The 20,798-nt window shown below is 43.0% G+C and overlaps 1 protein-coding gene across 1 annotated transcript in view; it reads left to right on the top strand.

The window, feature by feature from the left end:
- Positions 1–20,583, top strand: part of LOC311499376 (protein NLRC3-like) — a gene marked incomplete at its 5' end in the record, with an annotated part of 41,507 nt that extends 20,924 nt beyond the window's left edge. The window contains 5 exons of the mRNA XM_084560333.1: positions 162–1,902; positions 1,984–2,157; positions 5,114–5,287; positions 5,975–6,021; positions 20,050–20,583. Coding sequence (XP_084416459.1) covers positions 162–1,902; positions 1,984–2,157; positions 5,114–5,287; positions 5,975–6,021; positions 20,050–20,582 — 2,669 coding nt within the window. The 3' untranslated portion in view covers position 20,583. The remainder of the gene's footprint in view (positions 1–161; positions 1,903–1,983; positions 2,158–5,113; positions 5,288–5,974; positions 6,022–20,049) is intronic.
- Between the last annotated feature and the right edge of the window lie 215 nt (positions 20,584–20,798).

Below are 20,798 nucleotides of genomic sequence, written 5' to 3'. Positions count from 1 at the left end.
TGGAGGAAACATGGGAGAAGTTTCTATTTCTAGACTCTGATGTTAATATGATGAAAACATCTGAATCACATCTATGAATTCTTCTGGACTGAAAACAGTCACATGTGAATGTTATTAAAATGAATGAGTTCACTGATTCATTACATTTCTTGTTCATTCAGGAACTCTTGTTCCAGAGTGTGGACATAAAGTTAAATCTACTCTGAAGGAGAAGTTCCAGTGTGTGTTTGAGGGGATTGCTAAAGCAGGAAACTCAACCCTTCTGAATGAGATCTACACAGAGCTCTACATCACAGAGGGAGGGACTGCAGAGGTCAACGATGAACATGAGGTCAGACAGATTGAAACGGCATCCAGGAAACCAGACAGACCAGAAACAAGCATCAGACAAGAAGAGCTCTTTAAAGCCTCACCTGGAAGACATGGACCAATCAGAAGAGTGATGACAAAGGGAGTGGCTGGCATTGGGAAAACAATCTTAACACAGAAGTTCACTCTGGACTGGGCTGAAGACAAAGCCAACCAGGACATCCTCTTCATATTTCCATTGACTTTCAGAGAGCTGAATGTGGTGAAAGAGAGACAGTTCAGCTTGGTGGAACTTGTTCATCACTTCTTTACTGAAACCAAAGAAGAAGGAATCTGCAGCTTTGAAGAGTTCCAGGTTGTGTTCATCTTTGACGGTCTGGATGAGTGTCGACTTCCTCTGGACTTCCACAACACTGAGATCCTGACTGATGTTACAGAGTCCACCTCAGTGGATGTGCTGCTGACAAACCTCATCAGGGGGAAACTGCTTCCCTCTGCTCGCCTCTGGATAACCACACGACCTGCAGCAGCCAATCAGATCCCTCCTGAGTGTGTTGACATGATGACAGAGGTCAGAGGGTTCACTGACCCCCAGAAGGAGGAGTACTTCAGGAAGAGATTCAGAGATGAGGAGCAGGCCAGCAGGATCATCTCCCACATCAAGACATCACGAAGCCTCCACATCATGTGTCACATCCCAGTCTTCTGCTGGATCACTGCTACAGTTCTGGAGGATGTGTTGGAAACCAGAGAGGGAGGAGAGCTACCCAAGACCCTGACTGAGATGTACATCCACTTCCTGGTGGTTCAGACCAAAGTCAAGAAGGTCAAGTATGATGGAGGAGCTGAGACAGATCCACACTGGAGTCCAGAGAGCAGGAAGATGATTGAGTATCTGGGAAAACTGGCTTTTTATCAGCTCCTGAAAGGAAACCTGATCTTTTATCAATCAGACCTGACAGAGTGTGGCATCGATATCAGAGCAGCCTCAGTGTACTCAGGAGTGTTCACACAGATCTTTAAAGAGGAGAGAGGACTGTACCAGGACAAGGTGTTCTGCTTTGTCCATCTGAGCGTTCAGGAGTTTCTGGCTGCTCTTCATGTCCATCTGACCTTCATCAACTCTCCTGAACTAACATGTCTCCATCAGAGTGCTGTGGACAAGGCCTTACAGAGTCCAAATGGACACCTGGACTTGTTCCTCCGCTTCCTCCTGGGTCTTTCACTGCAGACCAATCAGACTCTCCTACGAGGCCTGCTGAAACAGACAGGAAGTAGCTCACCGACCAATCAGGAAACAGTTCAGTACATCAAGGAGAAGATCAGTGAGAATCTGTCTGCAGAGAGAAGCATCAATCTGTTCCACTGTCTGAATGAACTGAATGATGGTTCTCTAGTGGAGGAGATCCAACAGTCCCTGAGATCAGGAAGTCTCTCCACAGATGAACTGTCTCCTGCTCAGTGGTCAGCTCTGGTCTTCATCTTACTGTCATCAGGAGAAGATCTGGACGTGTTTGACATGAAGAAATACTCTGCTTCAGAGGAGGCTCTTCTGAGGCTGCTGCCAGTGGTCAAAGCCTCCAACAAAGCTCTGTAGGTGGATTTAGGAACTATTTGAAACATGATTCATGTAGTAAATGACAAATAAAACATTTGATGTTGATTCTTCTTCAGGCTGAGCAGTTGTAACCTCTCAGAGAGAAGCTGTGAAGCTCTGTCCTCAGTTCTCAGCTCAGAGTCCTCCAGTCTGAGAGAGCTGGACCTGAGTAACAACAACCTGCAGGATTCAGGAGTGGAGCTGCTGTCTGCTGGACTGGAGAGTCCTCACTGTAAACTGGAAACTCTCAGGTTGGTATTAAGATGTTGAATCATAAATCTTATTTCAAATGTTGTTTATTTTGATGATATCAATACATAAAACATATTAAACATGGATTTAGGTTACTACTTCATTATTTGGATTCCAGAGATCTAGTATGAAGTTATTGTAGATCTGAATCTGAAAGAACTGACGGTTGGAGACTGTTCCACTTATTGTTCTACCAGGTGATTCAGGTTAGCTAGCATAGATGCTATCTCACTGAAGGAAAACTCTTCAAGGATCAGATGAAGTTAGAACAGTACAGTGACTGTTTACAGGCTGCAACAGTCTGAACACTGATCACAGCTGTGGACTATGAACGCACCATGATTGATGTCAGGTTGGTTAGTACAGCGTGTGGTTCCTTCATAAGAACACTCACATAATATCACTGAAATTAATGTGGAAAGAGGGATATTGATAGAAACAATGACAACACTGAGACAGAGTCAGCTTGTTGATCAGAAATCAAAGTTAAAGACTTAAAGTGTTAAGTCTAGTTAAAACCTACTTTCAGCTTTGGTTGAATTATATATAACTTGATACCAAATGTATTGAACAGAAGACAAACTGAATCAAATCAGTTTTTGTGTGATCAGTGTTTACAGCACTTGTGCTCAGTTTCTCAGTAACTTATCAAGTTGGTTGCTTTAGCATCTTAGAGAACGTTTCCACTGTTCTTCTGTGGATTCTGTCTGTCTCAGTGTCTTCTGACTCTTCATGTTATCCAGACTGACTCCAGGGGGGTATTCCAGAAAGCAGGTTTACCGCTAACTCTGGGTATGTAAACCCAGAGTTAGCGGTAAACCTGGGATTTCGGTTCCAGAACGCTCAAATATGATCAGGCTATGTAAGTAACTATGGTAACATAGGCTCTGAACTTAACTGGGTATGTAAATCCAGAGTTAGCGGTAAACCTGGGACTTCGGTTCCAGAACGCTCAAAAATGATCAGGCTATGTAAGTAACTATAGTAACATAGGCTCAGAACTTAACCTGGTAGGGGTAGGTTTTGTTCAGGTTATGTTCGGGTATTTAAGTGCACGTTCAGCCAGACCGCTGTTTCCACACTTGTCACACAATGACGTTTCCATTTGAGGAAGATCCAATTGACATTGAAGCACAAATCATTCGGGCTATTCACCGTGAGAGGGTGATAAGACCACGACTTGATATCCTTTCTTTTCCTGATGAGTTTTTGCCAGAGCACTACTGTTTTTCTGCGGAATCTTTAATATATTTAAACAACATTCTCCATCCCCACATTTCGAACGTTACGCATCGTGGATTCGCTCATCGTAATTGTTGCGCGTGCGATAGCCTATTGCACAACATTGCAACGTTGCGCAATGAATTAGTTCCTGCTGTTGAGGAGCAGATAGGAACACATTCAGCAACTTGACATAAGAGATGGTCAAAGAATGCGTGATGAAATCTGTCACAATCACTTCAACCAAAAATAAAAAAAAATGCACGTAAGACTGTTTCACACATTTATTTGCCCATTGCGTGTTTCATGGCCTGAAAAGAGAAAACACTTCATTATAGAGCAAATGTTCTGATCCAGTGTTCTCATGCACTGACAGAAAACATGAAGAAACTATGCTCTAGTCTCTGCACAGCATTTCTTTACCTCGATTCCTCCGTGACTGCTGATAATGTCTATTCATCCTCCTATTATTTATATGAACGGTAATATTGGCTATAAATGGGTCATTTTCGAACATGCAAGGCTACACAAATTAGACATAAGTGATTTAGGCGTAGGCCTATTAGGGTAAATACATTGCACTAGTTCATGTTGCTCCTCCTGGGAGGTTGAGGGCTCCGATGACGTGCCCCCAGGAATCCCCTCCATCATCGGACGCCCTCGATTGATACTGATCGCCAACTCCTCCACAGGGGGGGGGGGGCACCGCTGGCCCAGAACCAGTCTTCCTCTCCTCTGCTTTTTTCCTATTGGCTTTGAAATGAATGTAACTTGTTGCAATATGGCAATTCAAGAATATAATACTGGATAAGTGATGTCTAAGATGATGCACCCAGATATATCTTACCAACTTGGACAATGTTTTTATATTTTGTTTTGACCTGCGGCCACGTTCTCTTAAGGGCGGTCGGGTTACATCTAATTAAAAATAATACAATATATGACAAGGTAGTCTATAGTATAAGAAAGTCTCATACAAAGCAGTTAATATGTAGCCTAATATCTACTGAATTATTGTGCTTCTGACACATAGTGTGCTATATCCTACTAAACTTACGCATTTACGCGGTCGGCAATTCTCTGCCAAGCAAGATCTCGTTCCTTGGCAGACGCGCAAGTAGCCTATTGCTTTTTTCGTGATTATCGCTCTTTCCTCCTCGTACGCCTCGAGCAGAACTTGCTGCTCCGCTTGAGAAAAATAGGCTGCTCTGCGCTTTGCCATTTTTACTCATGGTTTCGACTCTCAATAGATGATGCCTTTATAACTTCGCCGTGATCGCGCACAACTCTGGGTTAAACAATCCGGGGTTGATTGAACTGATTGCTAACCGGTGTTTTGGAACCGACAGCTCGGGTTTAGTCGCCTCAGGTTCAGACAACCCAGAGGTTAAGTTTTATCTCAGTGTTTGTTAAACCTGCTTTCTGGAATACCCCCCAGGACTCCTAGTTTTTGTTGTTGTTGAAGATACTTCTTTATGACTCTGAATGTTTAGGCTCTCTTTCTTGCTGTGTATGTTTCATGTTTCAGGCTGAGCAACAACAACCTGCAGGATTCAGGAGTGAAGCTGCTGTCTGCTGGACTGGAGAGTCCTCACTGTAAACTGGAAACTCTCAGGTCAGGACACAGCTGGTTGTTGATCAGTTAAATCCTGATTTAGGTTCATGTTGGTGCAGAAGTTCAACATCTGGAGGATTTTCCTTCTTCTTGAGTTTCTGATATTTTTCTATCTCCAGTCTGTCAGGTTGTCTGATCACAGAGAAAGGCTGTTCTTCTCTGGCCTCAGCTCTGAGCTCAAACCCCTCCCATCTGAGAGAGCTGGACCTGAGCTACAACCATCCAGGAGACAAGGGAGTGAAGCTGCTGTCTGCTGGACTGAAGGATCCACTCTGGAGACTGGACACTCTCAGGTATGGACAGACAACAGGAGCTTGTCCAATATCTATATCACAGTAAACCTAAGAGGATGAACCCTCCTCTATCAGCTGGTTTACAGTTTTAGGTTTTAGTGAAATATATCAACAACTGTTGATGGATGGATTGTTGGTGTAAAGTGTAGAGAGAATAATCTTCTGTGACTGTGATTATTCAGAGAATTTTAATATGTCCAAGACTTTGGATTCAACTTTTGTTTCTTTTAAAACACACTTTCAACTTAAGTATTCTACATTTAAGGCAGAAAGAATGAGCAGATTTCTAAACAGTGATAAAATGACATGTTACAAATAAGCTGCTGCTGAAATCCTCTATTGGTTCCTTTATTCTCTGGTAACCTCAAAGATTTATCTAAGGGTTAACTTTCAAATCCAGTCTTTACATCATTAGAGCCTCTATCTGGAATATGTAAATGAACACAATCAACTGAATCTGGAGGTTAGACTGATCTGTGAACAGTCTGAAAACTGTTTAGTTGTTGATGTGTGAATGTTGGTCAAACTGTTGATGTCAGACAGTGAAACATCAGAGACAGTCTATACTGATGAGGTTCAGTCTGTTTCTGTGTCTCACTGATAAACTGATGAACTCTGCTTCATGTTGAACAGCAGTTAGGACTCATGTTGGATAGAAAATCATTCTGACTGTGTTTCTTCCTCCAGGATGGACCATGGTGGAGAGCAGTGGTTAAAACCTGGTCTGAGGAAGTGTAAGTTTGACTAATGATGATAAAACATCAAAGTGTCAGTTTGTGCTGGACTTCTGGTTATGGCGCTGCGCTAGGTGGAAGCGTGACAGAGCTCTCCCGTGTAAAGTTTGGAGAATAACAGTCGGGTAGTCATAAGAAATTGTGTACAGCTTTAGTGAACAGCCACTTCAGTGTCTGAAACCGCATTAACAACTAAAATGTTGACGAAGCCTCCTAAACCTTCAAAGACGACAAGATCAGATGCCTCCTCTAGCCCGGTGCAGCTAGCAAGCTCCGGAGCTAGTAACGACAACTTGGACACAGCTAGCCCTAATCAGATTCTCAATGCCATTCAAACAATGAAAGAAGATTTGGTATCTAGATTTGATGCTCTACTTGGCGCTATTCAGGGGATACAAGGTGAACTGAAGGAAGTGTCAGGGCGCGTGACAGAAGCCCAGGAGAGAATTAGCACCAATCAAGATGACATTGACTCTCTGAAAGCACAGTCTGATACAATGAAAACCACCATGGAAGAGCTGGTGCACAAAGTGGATGATTTAAATCTGTGTATCTTTTTGTTCTTTCCATTTTCAAATGGCAATCAAAAATCAAAAAATGAAAAAGTTACTGGTTATTTTGTTATTTGTTTTTTAATCTAACACAAAAAACGTAAAAATGCCTGGTTTTTCATATTTCAATTTTAGTCTCAGATCAAAAATACAAAATGGAAAAATAGGCCACAGGACTGAATTTGATTTTAATATTTATGTGTTTGGGTTTAAGTGACCCGGAAGCTTTGTAATGAGTGTCAACAAACATAATAGCTTGCTTGCCACATTGATCGCAAATAACAGCAAATTTGTACGTTGACAGTTGAACCTGTAAAATGGCGCACGACATAACACAGCTGTATTGCCATAGATTCTATCATTAAAACAATAACTGTTAAGGTTTGATTGACAATGACAGACAGTTATCCTCACATATAAACCTATCAGTAGGGGTTGCTGTTGTCAAAACATTTCCTTTCTCACATAACAAGCTGTTAATTTAGTGTCATGCATGGGGTATCCATGTGGTTATCATTAGTAGAACCCTTTCATTCATTAATACACAGGATTAGATGTTACAATCCCTTGTGCCAAGATCCCAGGAAAACACATTTAGAGGCCCTGTCCAACTGAGAAACCCTAACAAACCTACGGTCATGTGATATGATGATTAACCTACAATCTAAATCAGGGAGAAACCGTAAATATCTTGGAGGGCCGTGCCAATAGGCTGAACTCAATTCTGCACCCGCAGCATTGGTATGTTTTATTTTGTTCTGGTGTTTTTAGTAAAGGGATGATCAAGAAAACAATTAGTCATACTTAAAGCTTGAAATGCTTTATTAACAATGAACACATTCTCTTATAAAGTGCAGTTAATTAAATCTTAAATGAAATCTGTACCAATGAACTTTGAAAATACAAACAAAATGTATTTATTAACTGTTAATCTATTAGTATGATTTGTTTTTTTTAAATGACCATATATAATATTTATATTGTCTAATTCTACTGTATATTAAGTAAATTATCATTCCTAAACCACACATGTCAAACTCAAGGCCCATAACTGTATCAGGCAAGATAATATTTTATATCTATCAGAACTGACCCGCAGCTGTTTTACGTGCGTCAGGCAGGTACGTCAATCAGCTCCTCCTTCTAACTTCATTGACAAACTTACTGTTGCCTTGGCAGCCGCTCAGCATATCAGTACGGCGGCGCTCTGAAGTTCATACGGTTGACCAGTAATACTAAAATATGTCAACGGAGATTCTGACACAAAGACGTAGTAACGATGTACCAGTTAGCAGCGTTACTACGTCTTTGTAACCAGTTGGCAGACCAGTTGGCAGACCAGTTAGCAGACAATGGGCTAAATCTGTTAGCCGTGTGTGCCACCGTGGAACAGTAACTCATACCAAAACTGAGCTACCTCGGACTAAAAACCTCCGTCTGCAACTGGGTGCTGGACTTTCTCACAGGGAGGCCACAAACCGTGCGGGTTGGCAGCAACACCTCAAAGACCATCACGCTGAGCACAGGAGCTCCACAAGGGTGTGTGCTCAGCCCGCTGCTCTTCACCCTGCTAACCCACGACTATGTTCCAACCTACAGCACCAACCACATCATCAAGTTTGCAGATGACACAACTGTGGTGGGCCTCATCACCAACAACGATGAAGCCAACTACAGAAGAGAGGTGAGCCTATTGGTGCAGTGGTGTAAGGACAACAATCTCATCCTATATGTGGAGAAAACAAAAGAGATTGTTGTCGACTTCAGGAGACGTCACCCCCAGCATCCCCCGCTGACCATCGAAGGTGCTGCTGTGGAAAAAGGGGGGGCAGCACCAAGTTCCTGGGGGTGCACATCGCTGAAGACCTTTCCAGGACTAATAACACAACATCACTGGCCAAGAGGGCTCAGAAACGGCTCTGCTTTCTCCGGAAACTGCGAAGAGCACAAGTTCCGCCCTCCATTATGTGTTCTTTCTACCGGGGCACCATTGAGTGTCCTCACAGGCTGCATCACTGTGTGGTACGGAGGCTGCACCGCCTCCTGCCGAAAGACTCTGCAACGCATAGTGAACACAGCCAGCAAGATCGTCGGTGCCCCCCTGCCCTCCCTCACAGACATTTTCCACACCCGTCTCACTCGCAGAGCCACCAGCATTGCCAGTGACCTCCTACCCCCTACATCCCCTCTTCAGTCTCCTGCCTTTGGGGAAAAGGTACCGGAGCCTCCGGGCCCGCTCCTCCAGACTGTTGAACAGCTTCGTCCATCAGGCTGTCAGGGTGCTGAACTCTGAAGAGGAAAGCTCGTGCTTTAAAAAGTGCAAATTAAGCAGATAATGATAACCACATGGATACCTCACGCATGAGACTAAATTAACAGCTTGTTATGGTGAGAAAGCAAATGTTTTGACAACAGCGACCCCTACTGATGTCATTGTTATTCTGTTATTGTCAATCAATGATAGAATCTATGGCAATACAGCTGAGTCATGTTGTGCTCGATTTTACAGGTTCAACTGTAAACGTACAAATTTGCTGTTATAAAAACATTTTGTGCTAATTACTTAATTTTTTCCCCCAGGGTGCTCATAATTTAAATCCAACTACCATGCTGAATATATGAGTCATAAACTTCATTTAGACCAAAATGAAAAGCTCAGGATGTTTGGTGTTACTCATGTTTTGTCTGTTGATGGCTACAGCAGCAAAGGTGTGGCACATTGTAACATGCCAGTGAAAAACCACCTTGTGATTGATGAGGACGTATACAGGTGAATATATTCACAACTGCCAGTATTATTGTCATAACGTTTCTGTCCTGCATTATGTTTTAAATACATACTCTTATTGAATTAGTTAAATTCAGTAGAGTCACGTAAACAAGACATAACTTTCCATGGCTGATGGCTCCTGGCTGCTCGTCCAGATCGATCGATCGTAATGTATGTCTGTTGATGCTCATTACAAAACTTCCGGTCACGTAAACCTGACCAATTAAATATTAAAATCAAATTCAGTCCTGTGGCCCGTTTTTCCATTTTGTATTTTTGATCTGAGCCTAAAATTGAAATATGAAAAAAAAAACAGGCATTTTTTAGCTTTTTAACAAAATAACCAGTCACTTTTTCATTGTTGGATTTCTGATTGCCATTTGAAAATGGAAATAAGGAATGATACATGGATTGATTTAGAAAACTGAGCTTGTGGTTGGAATCTTAGAATGGTTGGCCTCCCTGAGGAGAAAGAGGGGGCTAACATGCTTTTCTTGAAACAATGATCCGTGAAGTGCTTGGTGAACACAACTGTCCTGGGCCCATATCCATTGAAAGGGCACATGGAATAGGCAGAGTGAGAGAGACCGAGGACCGATCTCCTGTGTGTCTGAGAGTGGTAGTAATGAAGTTTCTGAACTACGCTGATAAACTGTGGGTCATGAAAGCTGCCAGGAGTGAGGGCCAGATATTCTACCATAACCAAAGGATTATGGTTTTTCCCAACGTCTCCTCTGACTAGGGTTACCAACTCCCTGAAAAATAAATAAGGGACACCTCATTGGCAGGGCCGGCAGGGCCGGCCGATCCGACGGCCTTCACCCTTCCTGGTGGTATATGGACGTACAGTGTGAGCAGTCAAGTCACATCAGAACATCAGGCCGTATAGTGTGAGAACATGATTCATAGGCTGTGAACTTTTGAACTCGGCGATTTAGTCGTGCAGTTTGAGATGGAGCTGAGGGCTACGTTAGCATTAGCATTTGGTGGGATGTATACAGCGGTCACCATAACAACAGTAAACTCGCGTGGAAGATACATAGGTCTGCATTTGACAGTCAGGTCCTCTAGGTCAGGAGAGCAGTGGCTATCGGTGGTCGTAGCGTTGGTACACCAGTTGCTATTCACATAGATGCATAACCCTCCTCCTTTGCTCTTACCAGAGTTACTGTCTCTGTCACAGCGATGGGCTGTGCGGCCTGCTAGCTCGATAGCTGTGTCCAGAATGGATGAGTGGAGCCAGGTCTCCGTTATTAGCAGAATGCAACAGTCCTGGACGAGTCTGTTTGCTGCAACCTGTAGCTTCAGCTCATCCATTTTATTTGAGATGGATCTGGCATTTGAGAGGAAGATGCTCTGAAGAGGGGCGGCACAGTGGCGAGGTGGTTAGCACTGATGCCTCACAGCAAGAAGGTCACCGGTTCGAATCCATGGGCCGGCTGGCCTTTCTGTGTGGAGTTTGCATGTTCTCCCTGTGTCTGCGTGGGTTCTCTCCGGGTACTCCGGCTTCCTCCCACCATCCAAAGACTGCTTTATTAGGTTAATTGGTGATTCTAAATTGGCCGTAGGTGTGCATGAGAGTGTGAATGGTTGTCTGTCTCTGTGTGTACCCCTGCCTCTCGCCCGATGACAGCTGGGATAGGCTCCAGCAGACCCCCGTGACCCTTAACAGGACTAAACGGGTATAGAAGATGAAGATGATGATGCTCTGAAGACCAGACAAGTAATAATAACTAACAACATGTACAGAAGCACTAAACGTATAAAGGGAGAAGAGTTGCGAGCCGCTGTGTGCATGCTCGCCACCATCATCATCAGAACAGATGTCAGTATCACCTAAGTTTCTGTATCTTTTCCAGTCCATTCCACTTGCACCACCATCATCATTCTTTCCTTCACTCCAAAAGCTTTTTTCAAACTTCATATGGAACAACAGGCGTCCCATTGTTGTATCTACCATATGATAGAGGTAGATTACAGCTTCCAGATCTGAAGTGGTGTTACTGGGCAGCTCAAATCAGAGCAGCGGTGTTTTATTTTGAAGACTTTTATCCTCCATCCTGGGTTTCAATAGAATCACACCTAATTAATATCTCCCCACATTTATATATATATATGCTCTTAGCACTGTTCAACAGCTCATCATTTATTTAAGGTATTATAGATATCGTGCAGTCAGAGGAAAGAGTGCCTCACCTCGGATTGCGCAATCTCTGACAAACTAGGTTAGGCTCCTTGGCTCGTGCCTGTGGCTAACTCTCTGTATGCCATCAATATATTGGTTGTGTACATTTTTATCATGTGTCCTAATCTTCCATAGTCCAGTTAATGTATTTCATGTATGAGTGTAACATATTTAGTCTTGTTGATCTGACATTAAACCGCACTGAAAAACAAGGAGATGAGGCAGCCAGTACTTCTGCCTCATGGAAGAGGGCGCTAGTGAGCCACTGGTTCATGCTGTTGCTCTTCTTCTACGCTGAGTCAACTGGACTGTTGTGGTCCATTTATTGGGATCTATTCTTTGTGTGGAAGATAAAAATAGAAAATCTAAACCTTCAGTCAAAACAGGAAATGGTAAATGATGGAAGATATTCTGTTAAACAGTCTGAATTAAAAATGGATCAGATCATCAGAAGATTTAACAACTCATGATTATAATTTGATTAAGGTGACGATTTGGTTTTAAATTCAAATCCATATTCCCATTTGTCTTTATTTTTCTCACTGGCTACTCTCATGTTGAATGAATATGAATGAACTGTGGAATTAGGACGGCCAACGCTCTGTCTGTCTTATTCTGTCTCTTAACCGCTATAGATTGACATTGGTCCTTTGTCCAGATATGAACCTTATACCTGTGTAAAGAATACTCATTGAGATATGAAACGTAACCAGTTAGTGTGAAAGCAGCCAATTGAATGGAGAATTGAAGCCATTCCATTGGGTTGATGACTGTAAATCTGTCATGAACCTCATCACACGTCACTGGTGTACACCAAGCTGAGCCACCTGCTCTGTTCTTTAAAATCCTCAGATGGATCCTCTTCTTCTATCTGTTCCTGAGCCTATGCTCTTTGTTATTTATGTTGGTAGATTTGTTTGTTTGGGTCGTGGTTCATAAAAGGACTAGGCTAATGATTGAAATATTAGTTGTTGATAGTCACTGAATGGTGAGATAAACGGGGTTGTGCAGTGGCAGCGTGGAGGGGGGTGACTCCAGGACGCTGGAAGTCACTGTTAAGCCTTCTTGAGGTGTCGTGGGCCTAACTTAACCAAACATGGGTGAAGGGAGGTGCCCACTTGAAAACCCCAATGACATGCTGCATACTGCTGTTGACTAGGCCAGGTATCTGATGTCTTCATGTTGGTTGGTAGTGATATTTCTTTGTTTGTGGAACCAACATTAAAATATGATATTAACAGGAATAAATAATTCATTAAGATGCAATAGTTAAATAAGTTAAAATATTTTCATGTAATTCATCAAGGTCTAAAATGTTAAACAACAGTAATTTAATGCAGACAATTAAAAGTCTCTATTTCCAGTTACTGCCTCTTTCAGACACTAGGGGCAGCACTGAAGTGATGCTGCACAGAAAAGACGTAGAAGAAGAAAGCAGAGAAGACAAACGGACATTAGCGAGTAAATATTTGATAAAAAGTTGATCTAGGACCTGTAAAACAACACCTAACTGGTCGGGAATTGATGAAGAGCATATTAAAAATAAGCCACAGCGGTTTTGCTGAGTTTGACCTCATTTTATTGTGCTTTTGTTTCCGTTTTGAGCGCTAGCGGAGAGCTAAAGTTAATGAACATAAACTGTTAGCTAGTTAATATTATCCGGTTTATTAAGGAATTATTGTTGTGAATGTAACCAGAGAGTGAATGTATATTGTGTAAGAGGAAAAGTGTTGAATTATTTAGTGTCAAAGACAGAGCTGTAAGTTCAAAGGCACCACTCCGCCGCCATTTTGTGCCTGAAAGAATGACTTAGCATTAACTAGGGCTGCAACAACGAATCGTTAAAATCGATAAAATTCGATTATTAAAAGAGTTGGCAACGAATTTCATTATCGATTCGTTGTGTCGCACGATTATTATGCCACGGAGATGTTTGTTGTATAAAAAAAAAGTTGAGTTGAGCGCGGAGCGGACGTAGAGGAAAGACCATCGGAGAGACCCTAACGTTGTTCTGAAACATGGCGGAGGTGGAGAAATCAGTACAACCAGAGCCCGTCTACGGAGAACCTTCCCACTCTCTATTAAGTCCCATTGTAACGAATTTTGGTTGCAGTTCCACCAGATTTCCACTGGGGGCGATCGCCATGAGTGCAACATGAATGGGACTCTATGGAGCTAAACGGCTAAACAGCAAAACAGTGCAGTCCATCCTTTTCTGAGCCGCATTTTAGGCTAATGGTAATCGTTAGCTAACGCTAACCACGCGTTAGCCACATAGCTAACCGTTAGCCACATAGCTAAACGTTAGCGCCCCTTGTTAACATTCAGGCTAGACTCTAGACAGACATTGTCTTTGTATACCAACTGCTAACGCGTTGTCTCAAAAACAAATGTTATCGTAAACATAAAACTGATGCATTTCACTCACCACGTCTTTGTTGTCCGTCTCACCGGAGTGCACGAGCAGCCATCAGCTCTGGCCACAGTGACGTCGGTCGCGTCGGTCGCGTCAGTCACCTGGACGGTTACGTTACTTCTGTTGATTGGCTGATGAATTTAAAAAGTGGATAGCTGGCTGACCGTTGAAAGTCCGCTGTTGCAAAGTTTAACTTTAAAATTTCAGATCAACTGTGATATCTGTCCCGTTTCGACAAGAACGATATTGTTAAGGGTGATAGTTGATTTTGATTGACATCGATAATATATCATAATAATATTTAATTTACTTATTTATTTTTTATTAAATCTGTGATGTTAAACAACAACTCACTCACAAAATATCGAAAAATAACTTTAAGGGTGGGACGAGTCCGGCCTCACATATGTGGCCCAGAGGTCTAAGCTGGTATGTGGGCCGAATTCGGCACTCCACAAGTGGCCCACATCTGTCTGCCGGAGTCAAGACAGTGCCGCCTTTGCCGCATCTGGGCCATGTCCGGCTCACATGCCGTATGCCAGTGCCGAGCGAACGCCACCTGTGCCGGCTTCAAGCCAGACCCGGCCCACATGTCTCTGCTATGTGGGTAGGTTTTGCAAGTTCATGATTGGCTGTTCTCGTCTTAAGTCCCGCCTCTCTTGCTGTATTAGATTTATCGTTCAGCTCGTGCCGAGGAGGCGGGAACTAGCTAGGTTCATAGTTGATACCGTCACCGCCCACCCAGCTGTTGGTCCTTTTCTGAGAGATGGCGTGATTTGATGTGTAATACCCGCAGTGGCGGGAGGGGGAGCTCTGAGCCCCATTGTTAGTGAAACCGCGGGAGAATAAGACATTTACATCTGCACTTTCCAGGTACTGTGAATGAGTATTTATGCTTTAGAGGTTTTTAAATAAGCTTGACATGTGTTTATGTTTTGTTGATATGTCTAGTATTTTGGGTATTATATTTCTCTTTTTAGACTAATGCTAATTACTAACTGGGATATACACGGGTTTCCTGTTTACAAACATCACTGTATATGTACGGCTATAATTATCATGTTAGGCGGGTAATGTAAAACGTAGCCAATTTTAACAGCGGCATCAATCGGACAGCCCGATTTTACTTTTAAATTAAAGTTAAGAACCCTTCGTTTTTCTTTAGTCACAGAGCTTTCCTGGCTGGATCGCATATCTGGAACATTTAGCTGAATTTACCTTTTTGGAGATTTCAAGCTCTTTGTCATTTGACGTGCAGGCTATGCTAAGATATGTTGACGTGCAGGCTATGCTAAGATATGTTGACCTGCAGGCTATGCTAAGATATGTTGACGTGCAGGCTATGCTAAGATATGTTGACCTGCAGGCTATGCTAAGATATGTTGACGTGCAGGCTATGCTAAGATATGTTGACCTGCAGGCTATGCTAAGATATGTTGACCTGCAGGCTATGCTAAGATATGTTGACGTGCAGGCTATGCTAAGATATGTTGACGTGCAGGCTATGCTAAGATATGTTGTTTTAAGTATTAAAATACAACCTGTAGTTAAGTTGAAAGGGGATATCTCCGAAGTAATGATCCAACCGGCATGCTATAACAACATTAGCACTCGCAAACGTGATATCAGTTAGCTAGCGCTAGCTGCTAGCCTGCTACGAACAGATTTACTGAAGGCAACGTCTTTTGTTTACAACTTTGTTAAACTTTAACATGAATGAACGTGAACATGGACGAGCATGGAATATTAAACATCTGGCACTCATCACTGGCTCTTTTAGTGCAGCCAACCACACAACAACTCCTTGGCATTTTGACTGTAGTACTACTACTACTACTACTACTACTACTACTAAACGAAACACACAAAGATTCAGTCCTCCTCCGTTATCAACACTCTCTGAAAACACGTCTTTCTGCCCCCTGTCTGCGCGCAAACACTTGTGACGTTGCCAAGAAATCCACGTATACTTGATGATATTACTTTTCAGTATTGACTGAGGTTTGCTAGAGCCACAGCTGTAACTGTCTGAGCCTGTTCCTTTACCAGTGCACCCTTGTGTGTGTGTGTGTTATGGGTGCTGCTTATTTCCATCCCAGGTGCACGTGTGTGTCTGGTGTGTTTCTATCAAAGTCACAGTTTCATTTCAGACGTTTTGATCAGGGTGTATGTGAGGATGTGTCCAGGAGTGAGGAAGACAGAGATGAAGCTTTTTAGTGCAAACCATTGGCCCATAGCCTGTTATGAAAGGAACTACTGGAGCGCTGGTTAAACCCAAATTACACTAAAAGAACTTATTGAGTTGAAATCATTTGCTGACAGCTTGGTCCCCCCCACTTCAAAAATCCCACCTGCGCCCCTGCATCCAAGGTGCAGGACGCCCAAATTAAACTACAAATGAGACCAGGAAGTGGAATCCAGTGTTCAGCCTGGTTTGTAACGTGTTGATGCTCCAGGTATGGTACGGTCGTACGGCGCAGGCCAAGCGGGGAGATTTTATGGTCACGTAGCGTTTGTTAGCGATATGTATTGATGCCTTTTGGATTCCAGACTTCTCCTGTCACATGAACCTCGTTGTCAACTTGGGAAATGGACAAGATGTAAGTTTAATGATTGCTGGCTTTGTAAGGTGGAGTTGGAGAGAAGCTTAGCCACGTCTGCTAGTAGTATGCTTCAACATGAAGTAGCAGGCAGGAGACCAAGTGGAGGGATTTCAGCTCAATACATTTATTAACCAGAACCATATAAAGCAGGTCTCACGGCTCATTACAGAACACTATAATAACAGATAATAAAACGTTGGTGGACTGGAGCCTTCACCAGCGTCCACATTACGGAGATGATGGAGGAAGTCAAAGAAAGAGAGTGACACCTGCTGAACTAAGAGATGAAAACAAAGGAGGCGCCGCCGTGTGGCGTAAACTGGTACTGCTCCATGTAAAACTCTGGCTGTTACAGTTTGAGAGAAATGATTTGGTTGATGAGCTGAAACGTGCTGAACAATCCTGATGAGGTGAACTGCTGACTCTACTGATTCTGCTGCTTCATCATCATAGAGTCACGTGCACGCTCACATCTTTTTGTGCACTTTATTTCATATATTGTGCAGATGTAAAGCATACATGTATGTTCTTTGTGTTAGTTCATTTGTTTTTGAAATCATTACTTTAACAGCTCAGAGATGTTCAAGGAGCAACCTGTTGATGCTCTTTCTGCTCTGTCAGCTCTGTTTCTGAATAAAGGGTTGGAAATTAATGCTTGTTTTGTCCGACTCATCGATTAATGGAAAAAATAATGGACAGATGAATGGATGATTAAAATAATGGTTAGTTGCAGCCCTAGCGGTAACGTTGTGATTGAGCCAGTTGGTGAAACCTTGTTGATGTAAAGTTGAGTAGCTCCACTGATTTATTTTGTTAGGACCTGTCGTTCAGCTCAGGTTTGTTGCTCCAGTTGGAAGCTCAGTCAGAGCGGAGATTCATCTGTGGTGTGCGGGCAACACACACACGATGGTGAGCCAGACCCAGTGACCTTTGTTTCTCATCATCCTCATCTTCATCGTGCCAGTGAAGTGATCCACTGCAGACGTTGGACTGTCGGTAACTCGCTGCCAGAGAAATAAGAGGATTGAGATTATTCTCAACTCATTTGGATTTCAGAACAGAACTGAACTTGAACTGGACTGAAGTGTTGCACCACACGTTGTATTTTATTGTCATGATTATTAGGGCCCCAGCAACCAAGTGCAGGGGCCCAACGGGGCCATGCAACAGGGTTGATAGGTTTTGGTACTTTCTGTGTCTTTCCTCTGCTTTATTATTGCCTAAACATGCACGAAAAGTCCTGAACATTTGCAGAAAAATGTGTTCGCCCGAAACATTTAATGCAGGGATGGCCAACCTAAATGATGGAGGGGCCACAGTTTTTCATCGACACTACCTGAGGGCCACATAGGACTGCACACTTAACCAGATGTTCCATTTAAAATGAACGGTGTGGTCTATTGTTCTATTGGTTCCCCACTGCTTTGAGCCTAGAACTGGTCCAGTAGCTAGATAGTAGTGTTGGTGGACACCAGTGCTACATTTGGTTAGCTGCTGAGTGGGCCATACAAGCCAGCAGCATTGACTTAGTTCATGTAGATTGTAGGTTCATCATCATATCACATGACCGTAGGTTTGTTAGGGTTTCTCAGTTGGACAGGGCCTCTAAATGTGTTTTCCTGGGATCTTGGCACAAGGGATTGTAACATCTAATCCTGTGGATTAATGAATGTGGGTCGTGTGTAACTTTATTCCAGTTGAATTACTGGCGTTCTAATGTTATTTCCATCAGCGCTGTGCTATGATGACGGTGTTGTTAGCTCCATGCTCATTTAAAGTTGCTGCAGTTTTTGTTTAACGAGGCTGAAAATATTCTAACTTGTCCCTCAACTGATCTGTTTCTGCCTCTGATCCTGTCATCATCCTCTTTGCTCTTAAAAGTGGAAGCTTGTGCTAAATTAGTTTCATTCTATTGAAAATGTTCAAGTGTTTCAGTTGAATTCAAATGTGAGAGCGCGTTGTTGTCATGGTGATTATTTTATTCTGTGTGTTCTGGTCATTTGAGCAGATTAAACATGCTGCCTTTAATATGGCTCCTAGGGGTCCTAATGTTTTGGCAGTCTGTGTGATCTTCTAGCACCTTCTGTGTTCACCTGTGCTGTGTCTGCTGGTCAGGGCCCGTTGCCATGACTACACGCTGCACATGATATTCTAGATGTTGTAAAGCATTATCTTTTCTACCCTAGGATTTGCCCTCTGAACAAATGAACACAACTCAAAAACTACAAGTCCTATCAGGAAAACCAACACATTGTGAGCGTCAGCCGTCTGTCCTCTACCATTTAGTGTTGCTCCCACGCACGTACTGTGAAAATTGTGGCCTGGGTGGATTGAGAAAGAAGGGCAAGGGAAGGGATTTTACAGCAAAAATGGGTCTGACTTTTCACATCCACACACATGGAGAAAAATGCTAAAAGTGGTGGGAGCACTCCTCGCTGGGTGGAGCCTACAGTCCAAAGCGTTGGTCCTCCAGAAATCAGAGCCACACCATCTGATGAAGGGAATGTGCTTTAACTTTGCTCTGGAGAAGAGAAGTTACACAGCTAAAGACAAGCTAGACAAGTTTGAAGATCTGGAGGACATTTAGTTCTTTTCTGGAAAATAATAATATTGAAGTAGATGAATGGAAAGATGTAGGACTGTCAAATGAGCCTCAGTATGTGCCTTGGGGTTGGCTTGTTGTGTGTTTGTAGAATCAACAACAAAAAAACAACAGTCAGGCCCTGTCCACACGTACGAAAACGATCTTTTCCCTCTCCGTTTTCGACGTCATCGTTTCAAGAAATATCCGCGTCCACACGGGTCCGTTTCTGCTCGACCGAAAACGCTACTTCCTATTCCAGGCCTATAAGTGGCGCTGTTTCGGTTTCAGAAAATCACCAAAAATGGAGAGGAAGATGCGGAGCATGCGCACAAAGCTTGAGCGCTGTTTACAAATCGCCTTTTTTGCTCAGCGTGGTGGCACAAGAGCATGATATTTTGCCCTAGTAAACCTAATAGGCTCAATATCGTCTCCAGCATGAAAACTAGCATGTAGTCCGCCATTGTTGTTGATGTTGTTACGAGACGTCTCGCGGGATGTGGAAGGCTGCTCGGGAGTGTGGCGATGACGTCATCGTTTTCCCGTTTTCCCCGTCCACAAGAAAACGCAGGAGCTGCGTTTTCGAATTTCTCCACCCTGGGACCCGTTTTCAGAAAAGTGCGTTTTAGGGCTATGCGTTTACAGGATACGTGTGGACGCTCGGCCAAAACGATTAAAAAAAACTCCGTTTTGGCGTATTTGCGTTTACGTGTGGACAGGGCCTCAGTTTGTGTTTCAATCCAAAGCTGATAGTTGTGGTATTTATTCATTCAAACATCACTGACAAGAGAATCCTGACTAAAAGTATCATCATTAAACTTTCTATTAATGAACAACAGATCAGTGAGGAAAGAAAGAAGAAATCCATCAGATGTGTCAGATGATAAACTGCAGCTGTGTTGTGTCTTTTTCTCTCCATCAGATTTCTGTCAACTTGAAGTGGACACAAACTCAGTCAACAGAAAACTCAAACTGTCTGACAACAACAGGAAGGTGACACATGTGAAGGAGCAGCCATATCCTGATCATCCAGACAGATTTGACTACTGGTGTCCTCAGCTGCTGTGTAGAAATGTTGTGACTGGTCGCTGTTACTGGGAGGTTGAGTGGAGAGGAAGTGTTGATATATCAGTGAGTTACAGAGGAATCAGAAGGAAAGGAGGCATGTATGACAGCAGGTTTGGAGAGAATGATCAGTCCTGGAGTCTGATCTGCTCTGATCGTCATGGTTACTCTGTCTGGCACAATAACATAAAAACATCCATCTCCTCCTCCTCTGTCTCTAACAGAGTATCAGTGTATGTGGACTGTCCTGCTGGAACTCTGTCCTTCTACAGAGTCTCCTCTGACAAACTGATCCACCTCTACACCTTCAACACCACATTCACTCAACCTCTCTGTCCTGGATTTGGATTCTTGTTATTTGATTCTTCAGTGTCTCTGTGTTCTCTGTAGGAAGGAGAGTCTTTGAAGTGACAGCAGCTTCAACTCTGAGCTTTAAGAGCTATTCCACTGAATCGCTGCCATTTCCGTCCCTAGAACATTATATGTATGAATGCACATAAACATTGACTTTAAAATCCATTTTCTTATTACGCAAAGTGTCCTGCTCATTGATCTGATTTCAACTTTCAGATCTATAATTGTAAGGATTAATAAAAACTAGCTAGA

Source organism: Chelon labrosus (genome assembly GCF_963514085.1).
Source record: "Chelon labrosus genome assembly, chromosome: 14".
In the NCBI taxonomy this organism is placed as follows: Eukaryota; Metazoa; Chordata; class Actinopteri; order Mugiliformes; family Mugilidae; genus Chelon; species Chelon labrosus.
This window is presented reverse-complemented; position numbering and strand designations above follow the sequence as displayed.